A 26,183-nucleotide genomic window follows, 5' to 3' on the forward strand; every position below is an offset into this window, starting at 1 on the left:
TTTGAAGATGCTTTAGACACATTTGCAGTGATATTTACCGCCGTGTCCACTTTAAAGCCCTGAACTGTTTTGGCTTTCATTAGTCTGTCTCCTGCTTATGGAAAGTTTCTTTCCTTTTTCAGGTCATTCTGCCAGTCGTATGACATGAAGCAGCACTCCACTAAGGTCTTCAGAGACATCGTCAACGCCCTGGGATCCTTCATTCAGTCCCTCTTCATTGTCCCCAGTGCAGGCAACGCTGTAGCCGTCAGCGCTCCCGCTGGTTAGTTGTGCGCCTTATCACGAATCATGTGCTCATTCAGTTTCCAAGGCATGTTAAATGTTCCACAGATCCATAAAGTAGATAAATGCAATGGTTGAAAAATCACAATTGACCTGCTTCAAAGTGAAATCTAACCTGTTTTGGCTTTTACCTCCCCACATTTCGTCTCAGGTGGGTCAGGCTCAGGGGCTCAAGGTACAGCGCAGGGGGCCCCGGGTACCGGGGGGGCCGGCGGCACCTTGACCACCCAGGCTGCGTTTGAATACCGCGGCACCTGGATCCCACTCATGACCGTCAGCGTCCAGGGCAGCGCCAAAGCTACCTAGTAAGAGTCATAACTGCACACACTGTATTTTCTCATGTGCAAACAAAAGCTACATTTCTGACACAGCTGGAGCTTTAAATATATTTGTGCTTATTATAACTAAGTTGAAATAGCAAGCAGCAATCATGAATTTCCTCTAAAATCACATGAGATCATAAGACCGACCGAAGGCAGAAAACAAAGCCAAGTTTGAAATACACAGCATTCCATCAGCCCCAGGCCTTCCCCTGATTAAGAGTTATTATTCTCTTAAAAAGTAATGTAATGAGGTTTCTTGATTGTAGTTAAACACTAAATGCAACAGAAAGTATAATATTGGGTGTTAAAGCTGAGTTTCTTCTTTCAATGCCTGAAGATGTTTTTGGGTTAAGCAGTGTTCATATGTCAGCGTGGAGCTCGAGTTTCCAGCTCACATATTTACGATCATTTGCTTCATCTTGGTTTTCTGTGCCTCTTCCCGCCCCAGTTTAGAGATGCTGGATAAAGTTGAGCCCCCCTCCATCCCAGAGGGCTACGCCATGTCGGTGGCCTTCAGTGCCCTGCTGGACCTGGTGAGGGGCATCACCACCATGATTGAAAGAGAGCTGGCCTTGGAGGAGGAGGCTGCTGCCGAGTTCAGGGAGACTCACCCCGACCAGGAGTGGAAGCCGCAGCCCGGTGAGAACACCGGAAAAAGCAAATCTTGATCTGATAATCCAGTGAAATCTAAGTTATCCAACTGTACACTGCTCTGATTCAGGGTGGTTCCACTTGTACGACCTCTAGTGGCCGTTAATATAACTGCATGTCTTTTACCAATGGACTGTGTGTAAGAAAATATGTGGCTGTCTTTTGCTTATTTATTTTTTTTTTTTAAAGCAATCAAATGTACACTAGCTCAGTAATAGTTTCTCTGTCTCAGACGCCCACCTGGTGTGGGAGGAGATGGTCAACGCCTGCTGGTGTGGTCTGCTGGCTGCCCTGTCTCTGCTGCTGGATGCAAGGTGAAAACAAAATAAATAATCTAGCCAAGCAAATGTAAGGACAACAAGTTTCAGGCTCTTATCACACAACACATACAACCCCTCCTGCAGCTGTTGGGCCCACTGGTGGGAGAACCCGTAGGTACAGACGATAGGCCTGCCTAGCACTCGCCCACAAGCCCCTTCCCCAGACCCGGCTTCCCTCAAGATACTGGACTCTTTGTTGGTTTCGAAACCATATGTGTCCTGCTGAACAGCTCTTCATCTGAGCCATTTCCTACAAGTAGCCTGTAATGTTAAATTGGCCTGGAGTTCTTAGGTCCTAGGATCAATCGGGTTTGCAAACACCTCCACCACAACAGGGTGGCAGTTCAAGGAGAAGGTGTCCTGGGCATGTCCACCCAGACGAAGTTCCCAGAGCAGAACTGAGACATCCTGGAGAGATTATATTAGGGCTGGGCGATATGGACCAAAAGTCATATCTCAATATTTTCTAGCTGAATGGCGATACTCGATATATATCTCGATATTTTTTCCGTGCCATAATTGGGGTTTCCCCCAAAGCATTATAGCATAGCATCTCTGTTAGCTTCATTTTTTTCTGAGGCCACCCCTTATTAAAACTGTCAGTTTTAATACAAAGCCTCGTGCCAAATGTCACACAGGTTCCTTTATTAACAGAGGTCTGCACAATATCAACATGTATAAAACAAATGAAATGAAAATAAACTGCCTGCATATATAGAATAAAAATGCTTCTTGAATAAAATAAAACATATATCCCTTTCCTGCATAACAATTAGATTAAAATACACTGTACAATTAATACAGTGTAGACAATAACAGGCAGACTTTTCAACTGAGGTTGATAGTTGTGCAAATAACAAAGCATTTGTGCAAATCTCAAATAAAATATTCAAGTCAAAATGTCACAAAATAAGCTACCGGTATATCAAAATTTAACAAAAAAAAAAAAAACTTTTTTTTTTTTTTTAAATCGATATAAACGATATTGTCTCGTACCATATCGCGTTTGAAAATATATCGATATATATTAAAATCTCGATATATCGCCCAGCCCTAGATTATATATTTAAGATGGTTTACCCATTTCCTCAGAAGACCTGGAAGAGGGAGGTCTGGACCCGTCTGCTCCGCCTGCCGTCCTCATGACCTCCACATGGATCTGGACATAGATCAACTATAGTTGATGGATCAATTCATGGATAATCTCTACTACACATTTCACTGTGTAACTGCCAGTCAAGTCACATGTTGATGTCACTTGTTTCAAACAGGAACGCAATGCTCTAAAATATTTCCCAGCAAATTATTTTAGATGAAATATTTGACCCAATCACTTGGTTGCAGTTTGGAAAACTAAAGATTCATGAAACGGCAGTTGGCCAACTTTGGTTCTGCGCCAGTCTGAATGTTTGACACTTGTTTCTGTTTCCACTTGTTAATAGTTTGGTGGGTTTTTTTTTTTAAACTTTTTCTTTAGCAAGAATGACTAATAACTAATTAGAAGCACAATATTCTATATTTGAATTTTGAGGGTTTGTATTCTTTTTCCTCTCGTCTTGCGTCTTCAGCACTGATGAGACGGCTACGGAGAACATCCTGAAAGCAGAGCTGACCATGTCCTCGCTGTGCGGCCGCCTCGGCCTGGTGACGCCTCGTGACGCCTTCATCACAGCCATCTGCAAGGCCTCCCTGCCGCCACATTACGCCCTGACTATTCTCAGCAGCAACGCCGCCAACCTCTCCAGCAAAGGTACGGCTCTGCAAAGAAAACGACGAGCAGGCTGTTGCTCAGGTTTCATGCTCTGTGTCTTACCCACATGCAGGAGAAAATACCCAATGAATACCCCCAACTATTAAAAATGCACCAGGAACGTTGACAACCACTTTTGTAGTCATCAAAATGACACAAACGTTTTCTTATAAACCAAAGGGAGAGACTCTGCTCTGCAGGAAAATGCTGAGATGTACAGTATTTTGTTGATTTTTAAGTATCTTATGAAGAAAGACATGAGGTTCTTTTTGACACCAACTGATTAAATTAACTCTAAAGTATTTTATTAAATTTATCACATGTCATGTATCGGTTCACAATCCGAATCTGCATTTGTCAATTCGATTCAGTTTGTGCACAAAAATAAATTGCAACATCCATTTATTCGCATAAATGAACTCCAGAGATGAAAAAAACATAAAACTAAGCCTCATGAAATATCCATGCTTCGATTTGTGCAGAATTAACTGAATTAATTTGTGAAAAATACAACATTTCTCTGTATTTTTGGTGGGGAATTTGATTTTGGGGATGTAAAATAAAAAAAAAAAAAACTGAAACAAACAAAGAACAAATAGCTGCAAATTCATGTTATTGGAACAATCCTTTTTTGAAATTCAGTGAGTGTACGGACGGATATGCTGCCAATAGCAATAGGAAAAAAGGTGAAAACTGGATGCTGAATTATCTCCATTGTGCTGTAACAATGAGGATAAAATGAACAAACTTTTTTTTTCCATATTTTCTCCACGGGGTTTTCCGTCTCACCACATCGATGCTGCCACTCATGTCATGTAGCGTAAACACATGCGTTTAAATGAAGCAAAGATGTTGGAGATTTTATTTTTCTCCCTTTAATCAAGGTATTTGAGTTATTTCAAGCCTGTTCAATCATTACTCCATACATTAATCCTTAGATTTTCACTGTGGCCTTTAATTAGAATCACCAAGAAGACACACACACACACACACACACACACACACACACACACACACACACACACACACACACACACACACACACACACACACACACAGTCTGCTGCTGAAAGCAGCTGCTCAGACTTTGATGATTTGCATATCATCTTGTTGTAAAGCTGCCAAATTGGGTCTAAATTTGGGATGGATGTTTGCCTTGAAATTAATTAAGAAAGCTTTTCTTGCATGTCATAAGCTTGTTTGTGGGTATTACCGAGCTTCATCCAAAGACTTTTAACGAGTGTGTGTTTGTGTGTGTGCTCTCATCAGCCTACTCCATCCAGGGCCAGAGTGTGCAGATCATCAGCCCCTCCAGTGAATCTCATCAGCAGGTGGTGGCCGTGGGGCAGCCGCTCACTGCCCAGCCCCAGGGCACCGTGGTGGTAAGGACGCATGCACGTTTTCAGAATATGCTCAGAAGCAGAGACGACCGATTTATAAAGAAGTCTTCCAGGAAGTCTACAGAAGCTGCAAGAGGAAAGTCAAAGCCAGGGATTGACCCCCTTCCTTGTTAAGGCTGTAGACACGATCGACACGATCAGGACAAAGCTACTAAATCCAGCTCCTAACAATAAAAAAAAAAGAAGTGTAATCAAGCTCCTGCATCTGAATTCCCCGCACAGGCAGAAATAACCTAAGCACAGTGATGTTGACCCTGTGCATGTAATAATTACCCTGCTGTCGGAGTATTCCCCATAGTAGTAATAATACATTTATCTGGACCCAGTTTTTACGTCGTGGTCATGTATCCCGTTTTTGTTACATCATTTTTGTTTAACTGAAACCAGCTCGGTTCTTTATCAGGGTTCTTTTAACAGCTTTAATCATAATTATTAAAAGTCTGCGTAATTCCGAGCAATCCATACTCTAAAACGTAGTCTAAATACGTGTCTGTCCTTTTTGTCAGCTGACTGCAAAGAACATCCAGTGCATGCGGACACTGCTGAACCTGGCCCACTGCCACGGGGCCGTGCTGGGCACCTCCTGGCAGCTGGTACTGGCTACACTCCAGGTACGACAACAGCCAAGTAACACACATTTATCTGTAGTCACCGACGAGCACAGCGTTACACAGTCTGTAGAGGAACATTCTCATTTCCTGCATTTACATATAAATAAAAGGCTTGTTTGTGTGCCTGATGGCCATGTGGGACTTGCCAAGAATTTTATGTAATTGGATGAGTTTGTTTTGAATCATGTTATGCAGTTATTTTATTTCTTTGTGTGTATTTGTGCAGTTTAAGAAACATTCAATTGCCAGTTTAGATTTTTCAAGTCTCATTACTTGTAAATCATTTGCATATCCAAGCTGGATTAAAAACATTGTGTTGGTGTCATTTTTTGCTGCGTGCCAGTTGGTATCGTTGCATATTTTTGTTTTTATTTTTATTTTTTTATTCCCCCCCAGCATTTAGTTTGGATCCTGGGACTTAAACCAGGGCTGGGCGGGGCCCTGAAACCTGGTCGAGCGGTGGAGGGACCGAGCACGGTGAGTTTTGTTTGGCTTTTTTCGGTTCGGCATGCTTTGTTGTCGTTTGTTCTTCAAAGCCTTGAGTGTGTGTGTGTGTGTGTGTGTGTGTGTGTGTGTTTGTGTGTGTGTGTGTGTGTGTGTGTGTGTGTGTATGTGTGTGTGTGCCATGAACATCAACAGGTCCTGACCACAGCCGTGATGACCGACCTTCCTGTCATCTCCAACATCCTGTCCAGGTTATTTGAGAGCTCCCAGTAAGAGTCTTTCTTGATTTAAAATTAACACACTGTATTAAAAGTCTGATATTAATGAACCTTAAGAAGACCACATGAACCCAAAATGTTCCTCTTCAGATGTTCTACTTGTTTCCCCGTTCTAAAATGGTTTTAGGCAAGGCAGGTTTATTTGTATAGCACAATTCAACACAAGGTAATTCAAAGTGCTTTACATCAACATTAAAAGCAGCAAGACACAATTAAACAGTAAAAAACAAATAAAATGATAAGAAAAGAGGTAAAATAATAAAAAGCACAAGTTGTTAAAAAGTAAGGGCAGTAGAGTACAGCAGGTAAGTATTTGATTTAAGAGTACGCTTCAGTAAACAGTGATGTTTTTAGCGTTGATTTAAAGGAGCTGACAGTTTGAGCAGACCTTATTTTTTAGGCCTTGTCCCCTGTGTAAAGCAAATATCTTACATTCAATTGATTTATCTGATCATTGCATTCTTGTTACTGGTCATTTCTACCAGTGCAGAATATACCAAACCAATCACCAGCGTTCCTACTCCACTGCACGCCATCATGGAGATATACTAGTCTGGGTTGCTCTGCCTTTGTCACATGCCTCATTTCTGTGATGGCCTGTATGACTGTCCAACGATGTCCAGAGGCACTTCCTTCTGTGTCTGTGTTTACGGCCTCCTGGAAAAAGCATCAGCATGGCTGACCGGGTTTAAATTGATTCTAATTCAACTTAAATGTTTTTTTTGGCTTTTGTTCTTGGAAGCATTTTGGGTTACACTTGAGTTTGAAAACAATAATATCAGTCAAAGGGACTTAAATAGTTTTTGTGATTTAGGTATCTGGATGACGTGTCCCTACATCATCTGATCAATGCACTCTGCTCCCTCTCCCTGGAAGCCATGGAGATGGCTTATGGAAATAACAAGGTAAAGAGTCTCTGCATTTAACTGATATTGATGATGATGCCTTTTTTTTTTGGTTCAGTGTTAAATAAATTAGCATTTTGGTAAAAGTTGTTGCAGTATTTATTTACCCACAGACTGTGTTTTTCTGGTCATCATTCAGGAACCGTCTCTGTTCGCGGTCGCTAAGCTGCTGGAAACCGGCCTCGTCAACATGGACCGCATTGAGATCCTGTGGAGGCCCCTGACAGGCCACCTGTTGGAGGTAACTTCTACAATCACGCCTGCTTGCTGCTAATTCACAATAAACGGCATCAACTTTTTAATTAAAAAGCAGTGGGGGGAAAAATATAAATGTTCAAAATAATTATCTAGTTAATGCCAAATTTATGTTGACAATTTTGTACTATAATATAAGTACTGCTACTTTAAATCTGTCATTTATATTTCTGGTTACTCTTTAATGGGAAAGTACATTTAGTGCTGCAGTTAAAAGGGAAAAGATTGAAGTTCCTTTGCAGTGTTTAAAGATTTTCAGTAGTAGTAAGTAAAACTGGGCCAGTGGCAAACGCAGCAGCATAACGTGTAGTTGCTGCTCATTTAGACCCAATTCTGTTCCCTGCTTACCCTGACAGACCTGCAGGGCACGCAGCAACAGTTCTGCTCAAAGCTGAAACACTGATACAATGCAGTTAACATCCGAATGATGCCAAGGCCATGATGACTGCACATAAGAGGACAATAATGGGGCTTTTTGACCAAACCGCTGCTCGTGCCGGTGCTACAGCCACTCCAACCAGGCGCAGGGTCTCATGCAGAACTAACATTGGTTGCAGTTCCTTGACTGACTGAAAGCCAGTCAATCTCCATTATGATGTCCAACTTCAGAGCCGAAATGAATATATTTGGTCTCAATCGTTTGATTTCACATTCATGACATCCGTAACCGTCATGCTACCACGCCTAGTGAAGCAACCAGCCGTTTGTACTAACGCAGCGTCGGCTAAACGCAACTGTCATTTTTGATTATGCCGTCGATTTGACATGTTTAACGATTTATTCAATTTTAAATGTCTGACGGCGGCTCTGCAGATAATTCAACAGGGTTCGGCTGAAGGAGTTGGGAGCGAAGCTAACTTTGATTGACATACGGTGTGTTTCCATCGGCTTGCTGAGCAACATGGCTGCGCGCCCCGTACAAAGAAAAACGGGCTTCAGAAACCAATGGGTCATCTGATCGAATGCTTCAACCATTGTTTATACAGTCTATCCAACCAGGTTCTACAAAGAACGGGCTCGCTTTTCCAGAGAGCACCAGAGAGCCAGGACCCTGCGTCACTTTTTTACGTCACTAAAGCAAATGAGAGCAAAATCCATCAAAAAAACAACAATTAAAATTAGTAAACGGATTTCAGTGTTTGTAGATGCATGTCCTGAGTTCGAAATCAGCTCCATGCAACCGACCACCATCGACATCGTACTAGCACCTTCAGACTTCAGCACCTCGGCTGACGACCAGAGAGCAGGGACGCAGTTCATTTCCTCCACCGCTATTTCAATTAGAATTTCTTGGCCCGACCCTTTGTTGTTGTAACTACACTAAACTCAAAGAGGTTAGTTAAATATGGGGGCTGAATGGTCGTCGTTGGTTACAGTAATCACGCTCCTCGCGCATGGTGTAGCCGTTCTTACATCTGGGCCAGTGTAGCACCGAACCGATTTGGTCCAAAAGCCCTCTAACTGGTTTAGGAGCTTGAGCTGTTTAACCAGCTACAGCAAGTTTTAAACAATATCCTCAGCCAATACCAACCTCCTATAACGCGGTTTTGTTAGGGGTCAGATACTCTCCACTGCTTATTGGAACTCATTCTAACATCCATGAGACGTATAGAAAATCTTCATGAAAAGATTCTCCTTTTTAATGTCTCTCATAGAATATATAATAGTTTCACTTCACATTTTCTCTATGTATCTCCCCTCTCTTTTGCATACCCGTTTGTTTTGCAGAAGGTAAGCACAGATTCCACCATAAGCACTCACTTTCCCATCTCTTTCTCCTCTCAGTCCGACATGTTGGACTTGAGAGGTTGCGATGTCACTGTGTCCGGTGTGTTTGCGCTGCTATCATTATTTTAATCTTCAGTATCGCCTGCATTGAAGCCCTGATTTGTCACAGAAGCGGAATCTATAATTATATGTGCAATGTATGCTTTGTTAACAAGCTGAATATCTTCCTTTATGGGCTTGTTCAAACTCTGTGCTGCATTTTTAAAGAAAATGTGTAATTGGCATCACCTCTACTGTTTCTTGTAAATAAATGCAGTTTGTGATTAAAATGTGAAGCTTTAACTGGTAACTAAAGGATACACATGGGTCATCTGGGTTCTGAAGTGCAGCTGCAGTATCTTTTTTTTAATTTGTTTTAGCTGAAATGCTCATTTTAAATCACTGTAGTCAAGTTTCTTTTGTTTTTTTTTTTTTTGCTTCGCCTGGCTTCTCCATGTGTATCTTTACTTGGATGATCACACCATCTATCACGGGGAATCCCAGTTCTGATTTTAACGTCTCCCTTGCACTGGGATCACTGCTGGGAAACATTGCATCTGCATCAGATCTGTCATTGCACGTATGTGTCTGCATCGATGTGTCCTTCAGGTCTGCCAGCACCCAAACTCCCGGATGAGAGAGTGGGGGGCTGAGGCTTTGACGGCGCTCATCAAAGCTGGGCTCGCCTACAAGCATGACCCTCCTCTGGCCCAGAACCAGGCAAGTATTATCCTAAAGAACTCACCAGTCCGAGGGGTTTTCTGTGTCCTGAACATCGTAGTGGGGCCGGTTTATTCTCCTCATATCGGTTCTTAAAACTGGCTGTAGAGTATGTAATGTTGACCTTGGGGAAATCTTTTCACCACTCACGTTTACTCATAAGCGATGCTTAAAATGTGAAAAACAGAAATGACACATTCACTGTGACCTTCGCTCACGCCGATGGAGGGAAGCGCAGAGAACTTATCTGAAAGAGGGCAGAGAAAGTGTGAAGTTGGCAGGACAGACCAGGGACATGAACGATAATGTCTTACACAAATGTCCGATGTTATTCTAACACCTTTCTTGTTGCCTTTTCTGGGTGAGATTTTGTTTTGCAGAAATGCTGCTCAATACTGTGTTTCACTTTCTCTCCACTTGATGCTCTTCTTTTTTTTTTATTCTGCTTCCATTTGAATTTAGAAAATAAGAAGAATTCTCTCATAGTTTAGCCATTAAAAATAAAATACCTGGAATACCTACAACATATTCATAATAAATATATATCGAATTCTTTTTAAATTTTCAAATGTAACCACTTCATCTTCTGCATCCAACATGTTTCTCTGCCCTTTTTCCAGCTTTATTTTTGTTTTGCAACCAGCTGTAATCTTGTCAGAAAGATTGAAAAAACTAAGCAAGGTTCATCTTGCTCAATAATTCTAGATATAATAAATGCATTCAATGTGTTTTTTAAGTCGTATCATTTGCAAAGCAAAAACCGACTTGTCGGCTGCTTCCTCTTTTAACGTCACAGCGGCTGCAGCTTCTGTTGCTGAACCCCCTGAAGGAGCTGTCCAACGTGCTGCACGGCGACATTCGGCAGAAACAGCTGGAGTGTGTTTTGCAGATCCTGCAGAGCCAGGGCGACGGCCTGGGGCCCGGCTGGCCCCTGGTTTTGGGTGTTATTGGAGCCATTCGCAACGATCAAGGGTAGGATGGCAGGAGGACTTTACTAGCCTGGAAATATTCCCTCATGTAAATCATCATAGACGTATTTTACGTCTACTAACAGTTAAAGAAGCTGTACCCAACGGTGGCGTTTGTCCTGTTTCCCTTCAGAGAGTCATTGATCAGAACAGCCTTTCAGTGCCTGCAGTTGGTGGTGACGGACTTCCTACCCACAATGCCTTGCACGTGCCTCCAGATTGTAGTGGATGTAGCCGGCAGCTTCGGCCTTCAGAACCAAGAGCTCAACATCAGCCTCACGTCCATCGGCTTGCTGGTGAGACGACACGCCGGCTTCTGGTCACACGGGCAGGAATCCTGCTAGTGGTGAATGATGTATAAATATTATGAAAGAACAGCTTCGGAAGTCAAGCTAGATTTTGAAAGATCTCACAAATGATTACTCCTTTTCTTTGCTGATCATTGTAAATGATCTGCACTTTTAGCCTTGTTCAGGTTCTACAAAGCCATTTACAGTCTCATCAGTCATTCACACACAAACGCATATTGAGCACCTCTTATTATATACATATATCTGCGTGTGTGTATGTATGTATATATGTATATGTACATAAAGTGTGTGTGTGTGTGTGTGTGTGTGTATATATATATATATATATATATATATATATATATATATATATATATATATATATATATATATATATATATAATGTATATGTATATATCCTACAGTATATTGTACATCTATTTCTTTATTCATCTTCTTCTGACACTTGATAGATCTTTTTTCAATACTCAAAACATGCAAAGCCTGATATTGATGTGTGGTTCTCTGATTTAAGTATTTCTCTTGGGGGGTGTGTGTGTGTTTTGTTTTCTCTCTCTCTCTCTTGTGGTTACTTTCATATCGATCGATAGAACCAGGATCTCAACAAGTTATTTCTCCACTCTCCTCTTCCATATTAATTTTCCCCCGCAGTGGAACATTTCAGACTACTTCTTCCAGAGAGGCGACACCATCACGCAGGAGTTGGGGCGGGAGGAGGAGGCTCTGCTGAAGCAGGCTCACGAGAAAGGAGAGACGCTGAACAGGCCGTTCCACCCCGCCCCTCCCTTCGACTGCCTCTGGCTGTGCCTGTACGCCAAGCTGGGCGAGCTGTGCGTCGACCCGCGGCCCGCTGTGCGTAAAAGTGCCGGGCAGACGCTGTTCTCCACCATCGCTGCCCACGGGACCCTGCTGCAGCAGCCAACCTGGCACATCGTAGTCTGGAAGGTGCCGTGCTCGAATTTATCCTCATCCTTCGGTTTACCTACCAATTTCTGACAAGATTTTACTGCAACACACCATGATTGCCTGAGTCGAGTCTCCTTGTGTCACGTAGGTGTTGTTCCAGCTGTTAGACTGTGTGAGGACATCGTCCACGACAGCAGATAAGGAGAAGATTGAATCTGGTGGGGGGAACATTCTCATCCACCATTCACGCGACACGGCGGAGAAGCAGTGGGCGGAGACGTGGGTGATGACTTTAGCGGGGGTGGCACGGATTTTCAACACAAGGAGATATCTCCTCCAGCAATTAGGTAAAGGCACAAGACGACTAAACCAGAAAAGGTTATGAACAATACAAAACAAAACAGTGCTTCCTGCTTTTACTTTGACTTTTATTTCCTTGAATATATACTAATATCTAATAGATTTCAGCTTTTTTCTTTGATTGATATACATCCATTTTTTTTTATTTTAGGCTCACAACACATTCTAAAAAATAGTTGGATAACTTTAATGCTGGTGAAGAGGTGAAAGAAGACCAGCTGCTACTCTGAACAGGGGATGTCAAAAAGGTTGAGACGAGAGCAATTTAGAGCAAATGGCGTTATTTCCACAGGTGAAAAGCTGCGTCTTTGGGAAGCAAAGATGCATCACAAGCATTTCATGAGTTATTCATCAGTATTTGCTTTGCAGCATGGGAAAGGTTATTTCGGGAAACCTTTCTGCACTCGGGTGCAGATCTACAGTACGTTCATAAATGCCACTTAAAGCCTTACTGTGCTAAAAAGAAGAGTTTTCACAATGGAAACTCAAATCTATTATTTCACATCTCTTTTTGGAAGAACAAAGACCTGTGTGCTCTGAACCAAAGATGAAAAGGATGGCATGGACCGGTATCGGAGCCCGTGGCGACAGTCTTGCGCTTCACCGTCAACGCAGACGAGCACGTGGATATCTCCGAGCAACGCAAGCGGCTTGCAAAACCACATCTTTGTCAGGGACAATAAGACGACATGAATCCACATTGGAGCTAATTATTCATGCTTTTGGTTCATCTCGTTTGGACTTCACTGGCTAACCGTCCCTTTTCGTTTTAACTTTAAAATCCTGGTCCTGACTTTTAGAGCTCTGCGTGGTCCGGCCCCCTCCTATATCAAGTACCTACTATGCCCCTCCACTCCATCTTGGAGGCTGAGATCATGTAACCAAAGCCATGGTCCCTCGTACCTGCTTTAAAGCAGCACAATGTAACTTTTCCACCTTAATATAATATTTACAGAGTCATTGTGATGGTACATCAACTTCCAACAGGTTTAATGACACCTCTGTCATGGTCTGAGGGGTCTGTATCGCCTTCACTGGCACTATGTAACTTTGAGGTGGATGGTAGGAACCCTGCCACACTTCTGGTAAAGCACTACCGCTTTTGTACAAAGGAGCCGCCAAACTCAACAAAAGCTGAAAGTTACATTGTGTTGCTTTAAGATGTGAGGAGATCGCTCCTTCCAGGCTGTCGCACCGAGGCTCTAGAACAATCTCCCGCCGTCCCTACCTTCTCTGGACTCCATCAACGCTTTTAACAGCAAACGGCAAACTTAAAACCCACCTGTTTTTCCAAGCTTTTAAACATCAGTAGTGAGAGGGTTGTTTTATGACCATCATGATGATTTTATGTAGTTTTATTCTAGGAGCTTTTATCTTTATTGTCTTGTTTTTATCGTATTTCTACTTTTATTGTAGTGTTTTATTTGTGTTATTATTGAAGTTTTATTTTTGTGAAGCAGCCTTGTGATATTCCATTGTCTGTGAAAGGTGCTATATAAATAAAATTGACTTACTTACTTCCTTACACATTCTGCACACATGACAGAATTGTGGCTGAAGAACAAGAGGCTGCGGGTAGCAGACCGGCCTCCATGGACTCCTGACCTGTCCTCAAAACTTTACTGTCCTCATTTTAACAATGTGCTGTAGGGCTGAAATGCAAAAATGGAAGTGTATATATAGAAATGAAGTTACATTCCAACCATATCAAAATGCTAGTTTGCACTTATTTGGAGAATGGCGGTAATCGGAGATGGTTTTGCTGTCTCTGCAGGGGATTTCTTCGAGGCCTGGGAGGTGCTGCTGAACCACATCCAGTCAGCTGCTCTCAGTAAAAACAACGAGGTCTCCCTGGCTGCCCTCAAGAGCTTCCAAGAAATCCTCCAGATTGTCACGCCTGTTAAAGACTCAGACAAAGCAGGGGACACCCTTGCTGCCATGGGGGTCCCCCCGGTCCTCATCGACCCCCTCTCCGCCTCTGGTCCCGGGAGACCCCTGGTGCGCTCCGATTCCCTAGTCGAGCGGCTGACGAGGTACAACGGAGCTGAGCTGCAGGCGCCGCCGCCAGGGGAGGAGTCGGCCCTGGAGGACTCGGCGTTGTGGTGGTCGGCGTGGAACACGTGGTACCGAACGGGAACGGAAAGCACCAAACCGCCTAGCGGCCCCGCCGAGAAGCTGTCCTTCATCCCGAGCCAGCCCTTCCTCACAGCGCTGATCCAGATTTTCCCGGCACTCTACCAGCACATCAAAGCCAACTTCAGCATGGAGGATCTGAAAAAGCTGGGGGTCATCCTGTACGGGGCGGTGTCGGTGCCTATCAGCAGCGACGCCTCACCTTTCATCCTTCCCTCCTACACGGAGGCGGTGCTCACCGGCCTGCAGGAGGCTGTGCTCACCGCTCTGGATGTTTTGCAGAAGGTGGGAAATTAAACAAAATACTGATTTGAAAGCGGCTTTAACGTGTGATGAGCAGGATGCTAGTGGTTGTAGTGACATGTAGAGACATAGCGTTTAACGGTAGCCTAGGGCTGGGCGATATATCGAGATTTTAATATATATCGATATATTTTCAAACGCGATATGGTACGAGACAATATCGTTTACATCGATTATTAAAAAAATATATATATTTTTTTAAGCTTAAGCTTTAAGCTTTTTTTTTAGCTTATTTTGTGACAAATTGACTTGAATGTTTTATTTGAGATTTGCACAAATGTTTTGTTATTTGCACAACTGTCAACCTCAGTGGAAAAGTCTGCCTGTTACTGTCTACATTGTATTAATTGCACAGTGTATTTTAATTTAATTGTTATGCAGGAAAGGGATATTTGTTTTATTTTATTCAAGAAGCATTTTTATTCTATATATGCAGGCAGTTTATTTTTGTTTCATTTGTTTTATACATTTTGATATTGTGCAGACCTCTGTTAATAAATGTACCTGTGTGACATTTGGCACGAGGCTTTGTATTAAAACTGACTGTTTTTTTAAGGGTTTGCCTCAGAAAAAAATGAAGCTAACAGAGATGCTATGCTATAATGCTTTGGGGGAAACCCCAAATATGTCACAGAAAAAATATCGATATATATGGAGTATCGCCATTTAGCTAGAAAATATCGAGATATGACTTTTGGTCCATATCGCCCAGCCCTCGTATAGCCTAGAACCTCCCAGGGCCTCAGACTGTTTGAGGTTGATTATTTAACTACACCATCTTGAACTGTTTGAACTGTGAGTATCGATAAAATGTCTGTTTTCTTCTTTGGTAATACTTTGGTCCAAGTAAACTGTGTTGGTTGGATTGGGCGGTATGCAGTCCTGTGGTGATGCAGTGTTTGTTCCTCGTCTCCTCCCTGCTGCAGGCCATCTGTGTGGGCCCGGAGAACCTGCAGGTCATGTACCCGGCCATCTTTGAGCAGCTGCTGCTGTTCGTGGAGTTTTCCTGTAAGCCGCCTCAGTACGGCAGGATGGAAACCAAACACGTGGCCAATGCCAAATACAACCAGGTAGGAAATGACAGCGTCACTTCTTGTCTGGTTAGTTTTTTTCTTCCTAAAGGAGAAAGTAGGATGGGATGAAACTGTTCACATGTTCAGTTGATTCCTTGACAGAAAGTGAATCCGATCCTCTGTTAGAAGCCCAAAACGTTGCCCTTCACGTTTCCTCCCACCCTCACCATTTCACTGACAACATGCCAGCGGAATGTTTCACTGTTCTACAGTTGCAACACATTATATATTCATTTACTCTGGAATCCGTCAGGCTACAAAAGCCAGTTTAAGAGGAAAAAACCAGAAGAGAGAGACTTAAAACAGACGCACGTGAAGCGTTGTGCAGAGCCATTTGAAGGAGTGTTGATTGTTACTGTAACAATAAAGACAAGTCAGTGACTCGTCTGCATCACGGTTGTGTGACAGCCGTCCCTGCTTGATAAAGTGTGTCACCTCCTGTCGTGGGAACGCAGCTACGACTTCAAAACTCACAATGACGCCCACCTTGTGTATTGTCCATGAAACAAGACGACTGAACAGGACCCCGTAATCTGAACTTGACTTCGTTCTAAACAAGTTAACTACATTTACACAACAAGCTACATTTCTTAACGTGTTCTGATGTCAGTATCTTCTGTTTTTTCCTCATCAGTAAACATGCAAGTGGGTTGTCAACAAGTGATCCAGGTGCTTCTCACAAGGAATGCAGACAGTTTTCTTGACGTGATCTTGACAAGCTAGAGACAGATTAGCCCTCCGCACTTCCTGTCATCAATCCTGACCGCCAGTCGTACGCTGCGGTTACAGACTGGGCCCTACTCCGGACATTTTTGTTTATCTGAGTCTGTTTAGACATGAAAACACGGTTCCATCATGAGTGGTCTTTGTTTTGAATGTCTTCCACTTCTTCCGCTGCGTTTCCATTACCTCTGAAAATATTCCATATGGGAATTTCTACAAAGTTTTTACCAATCCACAAGAGGTCTTTTCTTTTGAAAAGACTATTTTAGAAAACTGTAATGTTAACACCTTTTCCTCATCTACAGAGCAAATGAAAAAAAGTTATTGTCTCGCATAAACTTGTCAAAAGTGGAATGGATTTTTGGATAATTGAAAATCCCGCTGCTCCTCTATGAAACCGTGGAAAATGACCAGAAACCTGACAATTTGTTATGTTTTTTTCTTCTTCCTTTTCGAGTAAAAATGATGGCTCATACTAACTGCAGAAATATCAAATTAACCTGCACTAATGAAGGAGATTCATGGTGTCCGTCGTTATTGTTCTTGGAAGGTGTAATCATATGGAGCCAAATCAAGGCCAAAAGTTTTGCTAATTTGAAAATAAAATTTGAACCGTACTTGGCAACAATCGCAGTATAAAAGCTATGCCAGACTGTATAGTTCAACAGCCACACTTTAAAGTTTGACATTTCCCACTTCCACTACTGATAACTTATGCAACCTACGTTTCCTGAAGGCAACATGACTGAGGAACGTCCCCCGCCTTCTCTGTTATGCTGTCACTCATGATGCCACGCCCCTCTCAGTTGATGCCACGCCCCCTACCCCAGATCGGGGCCAAAAGTCTGAAACTGAAAAAAAGATTTGAAACTGAAATAAAAAGTTCTGAAACTGAAAAAAAATAAATTTAAACTGTAAAAAAGAATTTTCAGGTTAAAATTTTATTTTCAAATTAGCAAAACCTTTGGCCTTGATTTGGCTCCATATAATCATGACGGAAGAAAACACAGTTGAGTTATATCGACATTTAAAAATGTTGTTTGTGTTTAAAGTTGATTTATCCATCGAACCACTTCAGATTCGACGCAGCTTCAAAGCAGCAGTGTAATTGAATTCTCTTCTGGTTCTGTTTTTTGAACGTTTTTCTGGATATCCATGTTAGATCCAGCTGTTTGCACCGGTGAGTGTCATCATCTCCTTAAGCCCCATACGTAGCTGTGCTAAGCTGTGCTGAATGGTGGTGATCTACCCTCTGTGGCAAAGTTCAAAACATCGGTTCGCATGGTGGGCTTTGGCGTCTCTCACTTGCTCCATGCCCCCCCCCCCCCTCCCCCCCTGCCTGCCACTAACTGGTGGTTATGCCTTTGTGTGCACAGTCCCTGTGGAGCTCATTTTCAGTTGACTTTTTGATGTCGGTGATGTTGACATGCACAGGTGTGGCTCTGTTTATCATTTTTAAAGACACACTTCATCAAAGTAATTAGTTTGGCTCTAACATCCTCATAAGCCTCACACGCCTCCAAGCAAACTCATAGTCTAATTGAAAGTTTAAAATTTGTCGGTACTTCATTGCTTTTACAAAGTGTGCCTTTAAGACCCGCTTTCAGTGTGGCTCTGCCGAATGTTGCGAAAACACTCTTCAAACCTGTTTGACTGACGTCCGTTTTGCACGTTTCTCTTTTCCGTACAGGCCGAATGGGTTGCCTTAAATTATGTGCCCTTTGCTGAGCGCTCCCTGGAGGTGGTGGTTGACCTGTACCACAAAACGGCGTGTCACAAAGCTGTCATCAACGAAAAGGTTCTGCAGAATATCATAAAGGTATTTTTTTTTTTTTTTTTACCTGGATGTGAATGTTTTATTTATTTATTTATTTGACGGTTACAATTATGGAGGATTTTTTGTGCCAAAATTAAATAAATAAATAGTGTGTAAAACTGACAGTTTTACATTTACATTTCATGATTCAGCAACACAAAATCATTAATTAAATGTGTCATTAATTAATTAAATGCAGTTTTACATTTCATGATTCACACGTAACACGAAATCATTAATTAAATGTGTCATTAATTAATTAAATGCTGAAATAATAAATATATATTTTTACTTAAAATGAATTGTATTTTAATTAATTAATGACATATTTCATTCTAATTTAAATTAATTAATGACACATTTAATTAATTAATCATATATTTAATTCCCATTTTAATTAATTAATGATGTATTTATTTATTTAATTTTGGCACAAAAAATCCTCCATATACAATGCTCATGATAGTAAAGTTCATTCGCTACCGTCAACATGTGGCCTTGTAAAGACTTGTATGAATGTTCCGGTGGTGGTCGCAGATTGGCAGCCACGTTGCCGTCAGCCGGCCCCAGGGCAGCTGTGGCTACACATGTAGTCGACCATCACCACGTATGAATGCAGTGAACGAACAATGGAACCATTGTAAAGCAACCTTGGCTTCCATGAAAGGCGCTATATAAATGTAAGTTGTTGTAGTTGTAAAGGAAAGTGAAGTGTTGAGTTTTTAAAACTCAACCACACACTTTTTTTTTTTTTTTTTTTTTTCTTGAAGGGTTTTCAAGGTAAATTACTTGAAAAATATATATGAAAGTACAAGGTTACATTAAAACAAACAGAAGGTCAGAAATGGCCAGATAATAGGCCTGGTTGAAGTCTCCAGAGATCATGAATGCGTTAGTGTCGTTTGTCGCCTAGCAACAACTGCACTGATGCTCTCACTCGTAGCGTTGGTAAGTAACACAGCTGAAGTCTCTCGGTGGAGAACATGAACAGCTGAACATCTGGAATGCAGAGGTGCTTCTTCACAGTAACATGTCCAGGATTACAGCATTTATTTTGTTCACAAGCGATGCAAGAACCTGCATCCTCCAAAATCCACGTAGGGAGATGCTGGAGTCCAGAACCTGCTCCTGCTCCTGCTTCTATGTTTCTAAAGCCATGATATTCTCCTGTGTGTCTTCTATCGGCGCTTTAAGCTCATCCATCCCACCTGCCAGGGATCTCACACTCTCCTTTATGATCGAGGAGGGAAAATGGTCGGCCATTTTTGACCTCTCCTCTTCAACTCTTCTGCGTTTTAGGTTGTTTTTTTTTTCTGATCATCCGCTAATCTTTGGAAGGCTCGGTAAGCTCCTTTCACATCTAAACAGCCTCCTGTCGTCATGGATACTCTTCAAAATAAATGTTATAAAGTGCCCAAATTGCCAGTAAAAATCCTCCTAGAGCAAAACGGCATTCAAAGTACTATGAAAACAGTTGCAAAAATCCTGCTTTTAAGGGAAAAGGCTCAGCTAAAAAGGAAAAAAAAGATAAGATTTTAAGACATGATTTGATAAAGCAACTATATCAGCTTAGAGTGGAGACGTACCGGTTCACCAGCCTGGTCTCAGTCATGTCTGGAGACCCAGCAGAAGCGCGCAGCATTGTTTTTGTGCTGCCATTTGCCCTGAATCCTTGGTGTTTTCAGGCCTTTTTGATAGTTTGTGCGTAGAAGTCGACCAATGACAGCATACGAGCGGAAAAAGGCAGTAATTTGTTCTCCCCTTTGACTTATTTTCTTTGTAGGCAGGATGTGAAAATCTGTGTGTTGCCATGTAATTATCGTTTATTTCTCGCTGCTCTCTATCTTCCTTGATAGCTGCTCTTCTGTTGCAGTGAAGGGTTGGAAGTTCCAACACCAACTGCTTTGTCTGCATTTTAAGGCCACATAATCAATATTTTTACATTAACAATGTATGAAAGGACTCCATACACAGCGCAAGTCAAAATACAGATATTCGTTTCATTTTGATTTTGATTCATTTAAAATGAAGGAGGATCTGTGTCCACATTTTTGACTGGCATATATGCGAGACTGATCCACAGTGAAAGATCACCAGGATTTATTTTCTTACTATTTGGAACAACACATTTGCTTACTACGTGCGTACAGGCCAGCAGAACTGACAATGAATTGATGAGTATTATCAGCAGGTGCCAGAACTAAAATGACCCGCTCAGTTAGCGCCGAGAGGTCGTTGGGACATCCTAGAAAGCTGTCTGGGTAAACTGTTTAAAGTCTGGTCTGCAGACCAATCCGTGGCGATGTTTACGGGCCTTCACGCATGTTTCACTTGACTTTTCTCTGACGAGATGGGTTTGACCTCAAAATTCACATCCTACATGCTGCAAATTCAGAATTATATTAGCACCCGACATTTTCTGAAAGCAGCCTCGTACAGATCAACGTCTCGTTGGCGTTAAGCAACAAAAAAAGATCCCACAATGCCGCCAGGGTCACAAGTCAGACTAGCAATCAACTAGGGGTGGGCAAAAATATCGATATGGCAATATATCGCGATACTTTTCCAGCCGATTCAATATCGATTTTCAAAATTTGAATATCGATTTTTTTTTTTTTTTTTTCTTTTTTTTAATATTTTTTATCCCCGATTTTTTCCCATTATATCACTCAGTGCTCCTACATAAGTGACAGTCCTGGGCATTGCCACTCTCTACCAACCCTGGGAGGGCCCTGCACTGAGCTCAGGTTTTATTTCACGTTTTATTTCATTTTATAATTTATTTTTTATATAACACAATTGCCTGTCCTTAAAAAATGAAAAATAATGGACAGAGGTTTATTTATTTATGGATTTATATCTATACTGACTGATCACTGTGCCTGTCCTTGGTTTTAGTACCCATCTTTCTTGTGTTTATTATCATTTGCCACATAATTAAAGCAACCTCATACTAAATTTAATGTTAATTTCATATGATGTAAATAATATGAAAAACATATACAAATATGTTGTAACTTTAGCTTGTATAGTTATAATAAAACATTGTTTTGACTCAGTTTGTCCCATGAATTGTCACTATAATCTGATGAACGTGCAACTTGGATTTTAAGATCCATCACTATCATCTGATGTACATATATACAACTTGGATTTTAAGATGTGTAATGCATTTTTAAATTTTTCGGTGAACTATGTAGAATATTATAATCGGGATATCGCATAATCGGGATATCGCAATGTGTATCGTATCGTGGCTCAAGTATCGTGATGCGTATCGTATCTTGAGGTCCTTCCCAATACCCATCCCTACAATCAACGCTCTTAAAAAAAAAAAATTCAAACATCTCAAGAAGAGTTAGGATGTTAGGATTTAACCTTATTTCTGTTCCCTCTCCTTCCTTTGAAGACTTTAAGAATGCCGTTAGGTTTGAAGTATGCCTGTCCGTCAGAGAGCACGTGGAAGCTGGCGGTGTCGTCTCTGCTGAAGGTGCTGTCCATCGGACTGCCTGTCGCACGCCAACATGCCTCATCTGGAAAGTTTGACACCATGTGGCCAGAGCTGGCCAATGCCTTTGAAGACTTTCTCTTCACCAAAAGGTTCAGTGTCTCCGCGCCTTGGATGTGATTTTGCAAGTTTCGCAACGTATTGCAGCATCCTTATTGTTTTCCTTTTATAGCACTCCCCCAGATAACCTGTCCATCCAGGAATTTCAGAAGAATGAAGCTATAGATGTCGAGGTAAATATCTCTTTTTAGAGCATTCAGGGACATAATTGAACAGATTTAATGAGTTTTCCCACATCTGTGGCGTGTCTTTGTTTAAGGTGGTCCAGCTGATCAGCACAGAGATTTTACCGTTTGCCAATTTCATCCCCAAAGACTTTGTTGGCCAGATCATGGCCATGCTTAACAAAGGGTCCATTCACTCCCAGTCTCCCTCGTTCACAGGTAACAAATAACTGCCGCGGCGTAAACAACAGCCCTTTTATTGTATTTGAGTCTGGCTGCAACATTACCTCATGTTTTCCCTGGCTTCCTCTCAACAGAGGCCGAGATAGATGTGCGGATGCGGGAGGAGTTTTCCAAGGTGTGTTTCGAGACGTTGCTGCAGTTTTCTTTCAGCAACAAGGTGTCCACCCCGCAGGAGGGCTACATCTCCCGAATGGCGCTCTCTGTGCTCCTCAAGAGGTCCCAGGATGTCCTCAGACGCTACGTAGAGGACGAGAGGTTGAGCGGCCGCTGCCCCTTGCCAAGGTACAACCCTCTGTTCGTTGTTTCAGCCAAAGACGTGTTTTTGAACAGATCGGGCCTCCTGGGGGGAAGCTGGAGAAGCAAGATGACCTCAGTTCCACTCAAATAGTGCGTCTAGTGTTTTAATGCAACGTTGTTCATAATGACATTGTGCCATTAGTACAGAAAACAGCAAATGAACTTAAAGCTTGATTTCATCTATGCAGTAATCATTTGAACTTGTGTTTTCTCTGTTTCAAGTTACATGCACGCTGAGCTGTGATCATCTTTTTGTCCCTGTGTCTTCCACCAACATTTACCTGAGATCTGAAAGGGTGTTCAGTGCCCCACCCCTCATTTTATCCCTTTCCTTCAGAGGTTTAGTAGCTAATGCTGTCCTGTGGCATTTTTCATTTTAGGCAGCAAGTGACGGAGATCATCTTTGTCTTAAAAGCTATCAGCACTTTGATGGATTCGCTTAAGAAGACGCAGCCAGAAAACGGTTAGTACGAAACTGCGTAAGTGATTCAGAGAATCCCAGAAAGACGAACAACTGTGACAACTGGGGGTGGGGGGTGTTAACGTTATAGCTACTATATTAGGCACCGACTGCTTTCAAGCTATACCAGGATATTAATATCATTGCTTAAAAAAAACGTTGTTTTTTTTTTTTTTTTAATGCAAAGATTTGCAGCATTAAGTAACACTTCCACTCCGGATGACGCAAGCATTCAGTCAGCTGGTGGCTGATGGAGGTGAACTCCCACAAAACTGTAAAATGGGATTTTTTTTTTAGGGTATGAAACATACTCTGAGGAAGAAAGCAACCGACCATGTAGGACATGCACAACTGCCGGAGGGGACGTGACTTGAGACGTGACCTCTCGTCTACACGAGCACCACACATCGCTCTTTGTCTTCTTCAACACTGAACGTTCCAGATACGAGTTACGACAGAGTTCGCTAAAGAAATGGCCGCCTACAGGCCTGCTATCAGCTTTGAAGGAACATGAAGCACATGTCTGCAGGAAGAGGCAGCAGAGATCATCATCATTTCACAGTGGGCCTTTCTATAATGTGCAAGATCAAAGCCTCGGCGTAAACGCAGTAACAGCAACTTAGACACAATTAACTATTTAAGCCTCCAACTTCCAACTGACCTATAAACTTAAATTTAACTTAGTCATCATAAACATACAGTTCACTTTATAAGAGGCACTTGTGCAAGAGAACGAAAGGACTTTTAGAGAGTCAAACCTTTAGAAAGGCTTGCATCTGCAACCAATCGCTGTTCAATCACCTCAAACATCCGAGCTCAGAGTCCTGGCTGTAGGAGGCTGAATCTGATGATGCTTCATTAGAGGCTGAATCTGATGATGCTTCATTAGAAACTAGTAGGAAAATACAAGCGGACAAGTGGAAACACTGATGTTAACGTGGGTTCCCAGACGGGAGAACAGCAAAGGTGATGCTTTTGTGCTGTAGGTCAGTTAAGTTTGTGCTGATCACTTCTGCTGTTGTGTAACGCTGCCGAAATGATTCAGTCTGGTATTTATTTATTTTTTTAAATAAAGAAAAGGCATTTTACGTGCTGTAATTATAATACCGTAAAAAGTGGCATTTCGGGTTGAGGTCTTGAGGCCTCGAGCCTCTGTGACATCATCTACTTATTTCTATTATCATTTCAGAGTACAGTTATTTAATTTATTTTACAAGGTAACTTATAATAGTTAAACATAATTATACTTGCAGTGTGGCATTGTGAAATCATGTTGTTGCAGATGTTTGGAGGGCTTTGCTCCCGTCTCTTTGTCAGTGGAAATGTTTCTCTGGTTGCCCTTCATATGGTTGTCCCTCCCGTTCCCCTCTCCTCCCTCCCACCTCTGCTTCTCTCTCGTGTTGATATCGTTGTGTTTCCCCCCTGCAGTGGATGCTAACACGTGGGCGCAGGTGATTGCCCTGTACCCAACGCTGGTGGAGTGCATTACATGCTCCTCGCCCGACGTGAGCTCCGCGCTGAAGGAGGCCCTGGGGCCATTTAAAGACTTTATGCAGCCACCTGTCTCCCAAGTCCAGAATGGAGAGTCCTGACCGGCCTCACTCGCAGCTCCTTGTTTTTATAATGAAGAAAGAATCCGTATTCTTGCTGCGGTCGCTTCACAAGTGCTTGGACGTGAGCTCCATCGAAGGTGACGAGAAGCAAACCACAACGAGGCCGCCTCGGACCACATCAGTGACCCCAAACTTTCTACGCAGCATTGTGTGCTTCTCATGTGAGCTTCTGAAACATTAGTCCTCTTCATCGTCATACACACCGGCTGCGGTTCCCCGACAACTACAGACGTGAAAGAAAAATTGCAGTGTTGCCTCTGTTTTCTTCTTTTTTTTTTTTTTTATTATTATGTTTTATTCTCTTGAAGAGGCTGCATCAATGTACAGTGTGTGGTGATAGTATTGATTCTTTAATTAAGGAAGAAAAAAAGACGGAGGCTCTATTGATCTTCAAGATGAACATTTAAAATTTTCCAACATTTTCAACAGTGAGGATTTTATGCAAGAAAACAAGTCTTACTGTAACATTCCATTTCATCTTTAGCCAGCCATCTGAGAAGGGATGTACATGTCTGTAAAAACATAAAATAAATGGGATGATTCTACAGTCAGCTCTGTGCCACCATGTCGTGTTTGCTCAATGCGTTCTCACATTACATTTACATCCGTTTTCTAATATAAGAACTGCCCTTAACTATTTAATTAAGCATCATTAAAGTATCACAACTGTAGGTGTACGAGTGTTGTTCAAGATGGTCCATTTTAGTTTTTCTTTTTTCTGATTTACTAAGAAAATATTGGAAAACGGTTTATTTAAATATATGAACATTTATAATGAAGAGTTTTTTCATCAAAAGCTGCTTTAAAAAGGAACTCCGTCGACACTCGAGCTGTAACTTTTATGTTGGTCGTCTTGAGATGTTGCTTTTCTGTGTGTAATCTGTCCTCGTGATGCCATTTATCTTGTGAAGTGAACCAGTCCCCCTGCACTGAAGCAGCAGAACATGATGCTTCCACCCTCGTGCTTCCCAGTTGGGATGCTGTCGGGAGGCCTGAAAGCTTCCTTTTTTTCTTTTTTTACCTCTAAATGTAATGACCAAGCAACTCAGCTTTACTACAGGAAATAAAAACTGTACAGGAGGAGGACCCAACATAAGGGTTCAGGATTCTTTTCTAGAGTTCTTTCCTCTCTTGGTTCTCACCGCTGTCATCAGGTCTTTGTGCTTGAAGGTGTGTCTTGAAATACAGCCACAGGTTAATGAGATATATATATTCCCAAGAAAAAGGGGAAGAAACATGTCTGATGTCATTTGATAATATAACTGACTTTTATTGAAACCTTTATTTGATCCATTTTTATTGTATTTTTCGATGGCAAAGTCAGTACTTCAGGCACAGTGTCACATCTAGCATATTATTGTTAACCGGGGCGTTAACGATACCATTAACCAGGAAAGTTTCATTAAGAGAACAAATCTCTTAAGAAGACCATTCTGGCCAAAGTGATTGCACTCGTCTGAAATACAATCTTAACTGAACAAACATGATGCATGAAAGTACAAGAATAAATCAAAATGTGAATCAATTCTAAAAAGTATT

At 41.9% G+C, this 26,183-nt stretch overlaps 1 protein-coding gene across 2 annotated transcripts in view; it reads left to right on the forward strand.

The window, feature by feature from the left end:
* The window catches only part of mon2 (MON2 homolog, regulator of endosome-to-Golgi trafficking), a 45,231-nt gene extending 19,877 nt beyond the window's left edge, over positions 1 to 25,354 (forward strand). The window contains exons 10-35 of one of the 2 annotated variants that reach the window (XM_061721127.1): positions 123 to 262; positions 434 to 587; positions 1,054 to 1,244; positions 1,489 to 1,570; positions 3,145 to 3,326; positions 4,596 to 4,708; positions 5,233 to 5,337; positions 5,734 to 5,814; positions 5,977 to 6,050; positions 6,874 to 6,964; positions 7,104 to 7,205; positions 9,596 to 9,706; positions 10,503 to 10,678; positions 10,808 to 10,970; positions 11,637 to 11,930; positions 12,040 to 12,238; positions 14,026 to 14,669; positions 15,614 to 15,757; positions 17,646 to 17,663; positions 18,174 to 18,302; positions 21,709 to 21,899; positions 21,980 to 22,040; positions 22,127 to 22,250; positions 22,349 to 22,556; positions 22,952 to 23,034; positions 24,460 to 25,354. In XM_061721127.1, coding sequence (XP_061577111.1) covers positions 123 to 262; positions 434 to 587; positions 1,054 to 1,244; positions 1,489 to 1,570; positions 3,145 to 3,326; positions 4,596 to 4,708; positions 5,233 to 5,337; positions 5,734 to 5,814; positions 5,977 to 6,050; positions 6,874 to 6,964; positions 7,104 to 7,205; positions 9,596 to 9,706; positions 10,503 to 10,678; positions 10,808 to 10,970; positions 11,637 to 11,930; positions 12,040 to 12,238; positions 14,026 to 14,669; positions 15,614 to 15,757; positions 17,646 to 17,663; positions 18,174 to 18,302; positions 21,709 to 21,899; positions 21,980 to 22,040; positions 22,127 to 22,250; positions 22,349 to 22,556; positions 22,952 to 23,034; positions 24,460 to 24,623 — 4,024 coding nt within the window. In that variant the 3' untranslated portion in view covers positions 24,624 to 25,354. The remainder of the gene's footprint in view (positions 1 to 122; positions 263 to 433; positions 588 to 1,053; positions 1,245 to 1,488; positions 1,571 to 3,144; positions 3,327 to 4,595; positions 4,709 to 5,232; positions 5,338 to 5,733; positions 5,815 to 5,976; positions 6,051 to 6,873; positions 6,965 to 7,103; positions 7,206 to 9,595; positions 9,707 to 10,502; positions 10,679 to 10,807; positions 10,971 to 11,636; positions 11,931 to 12,039; positions 12,239 to 14,025; positions 14,670 to 15,613; positions 15,758 to 17,645; positions 17,664 to 18,173; positions 18,303 to 21,708; positions 21,900 to 21,979; positions 22,041 to 22,126; positions 22,251 to 22,348; positions 22,557 to 22,951; positions 23,035 to 24,459) is intronic. The other variant, XM_061721128.1, reaches the window with a different exon arrangement.
* The last annotated feature ends 829 nt before the right edge of the window (positions 25,355 to 26,183 follow it).

The sequence above is a fragment of the Cololabis saira genome, chromosome 5 (genome assembly GCF_033807715.1).
Source record: "Cololabis saira isolate AMF1-May2022 chromosome 5, fColSai1.1, whole genome shotgun sequence".
NCBI lineage: Eukaryota > Metazoa > Chordata > Actinopteri > Beloniformes > Belonidae > Cololabis > Cololabis saira.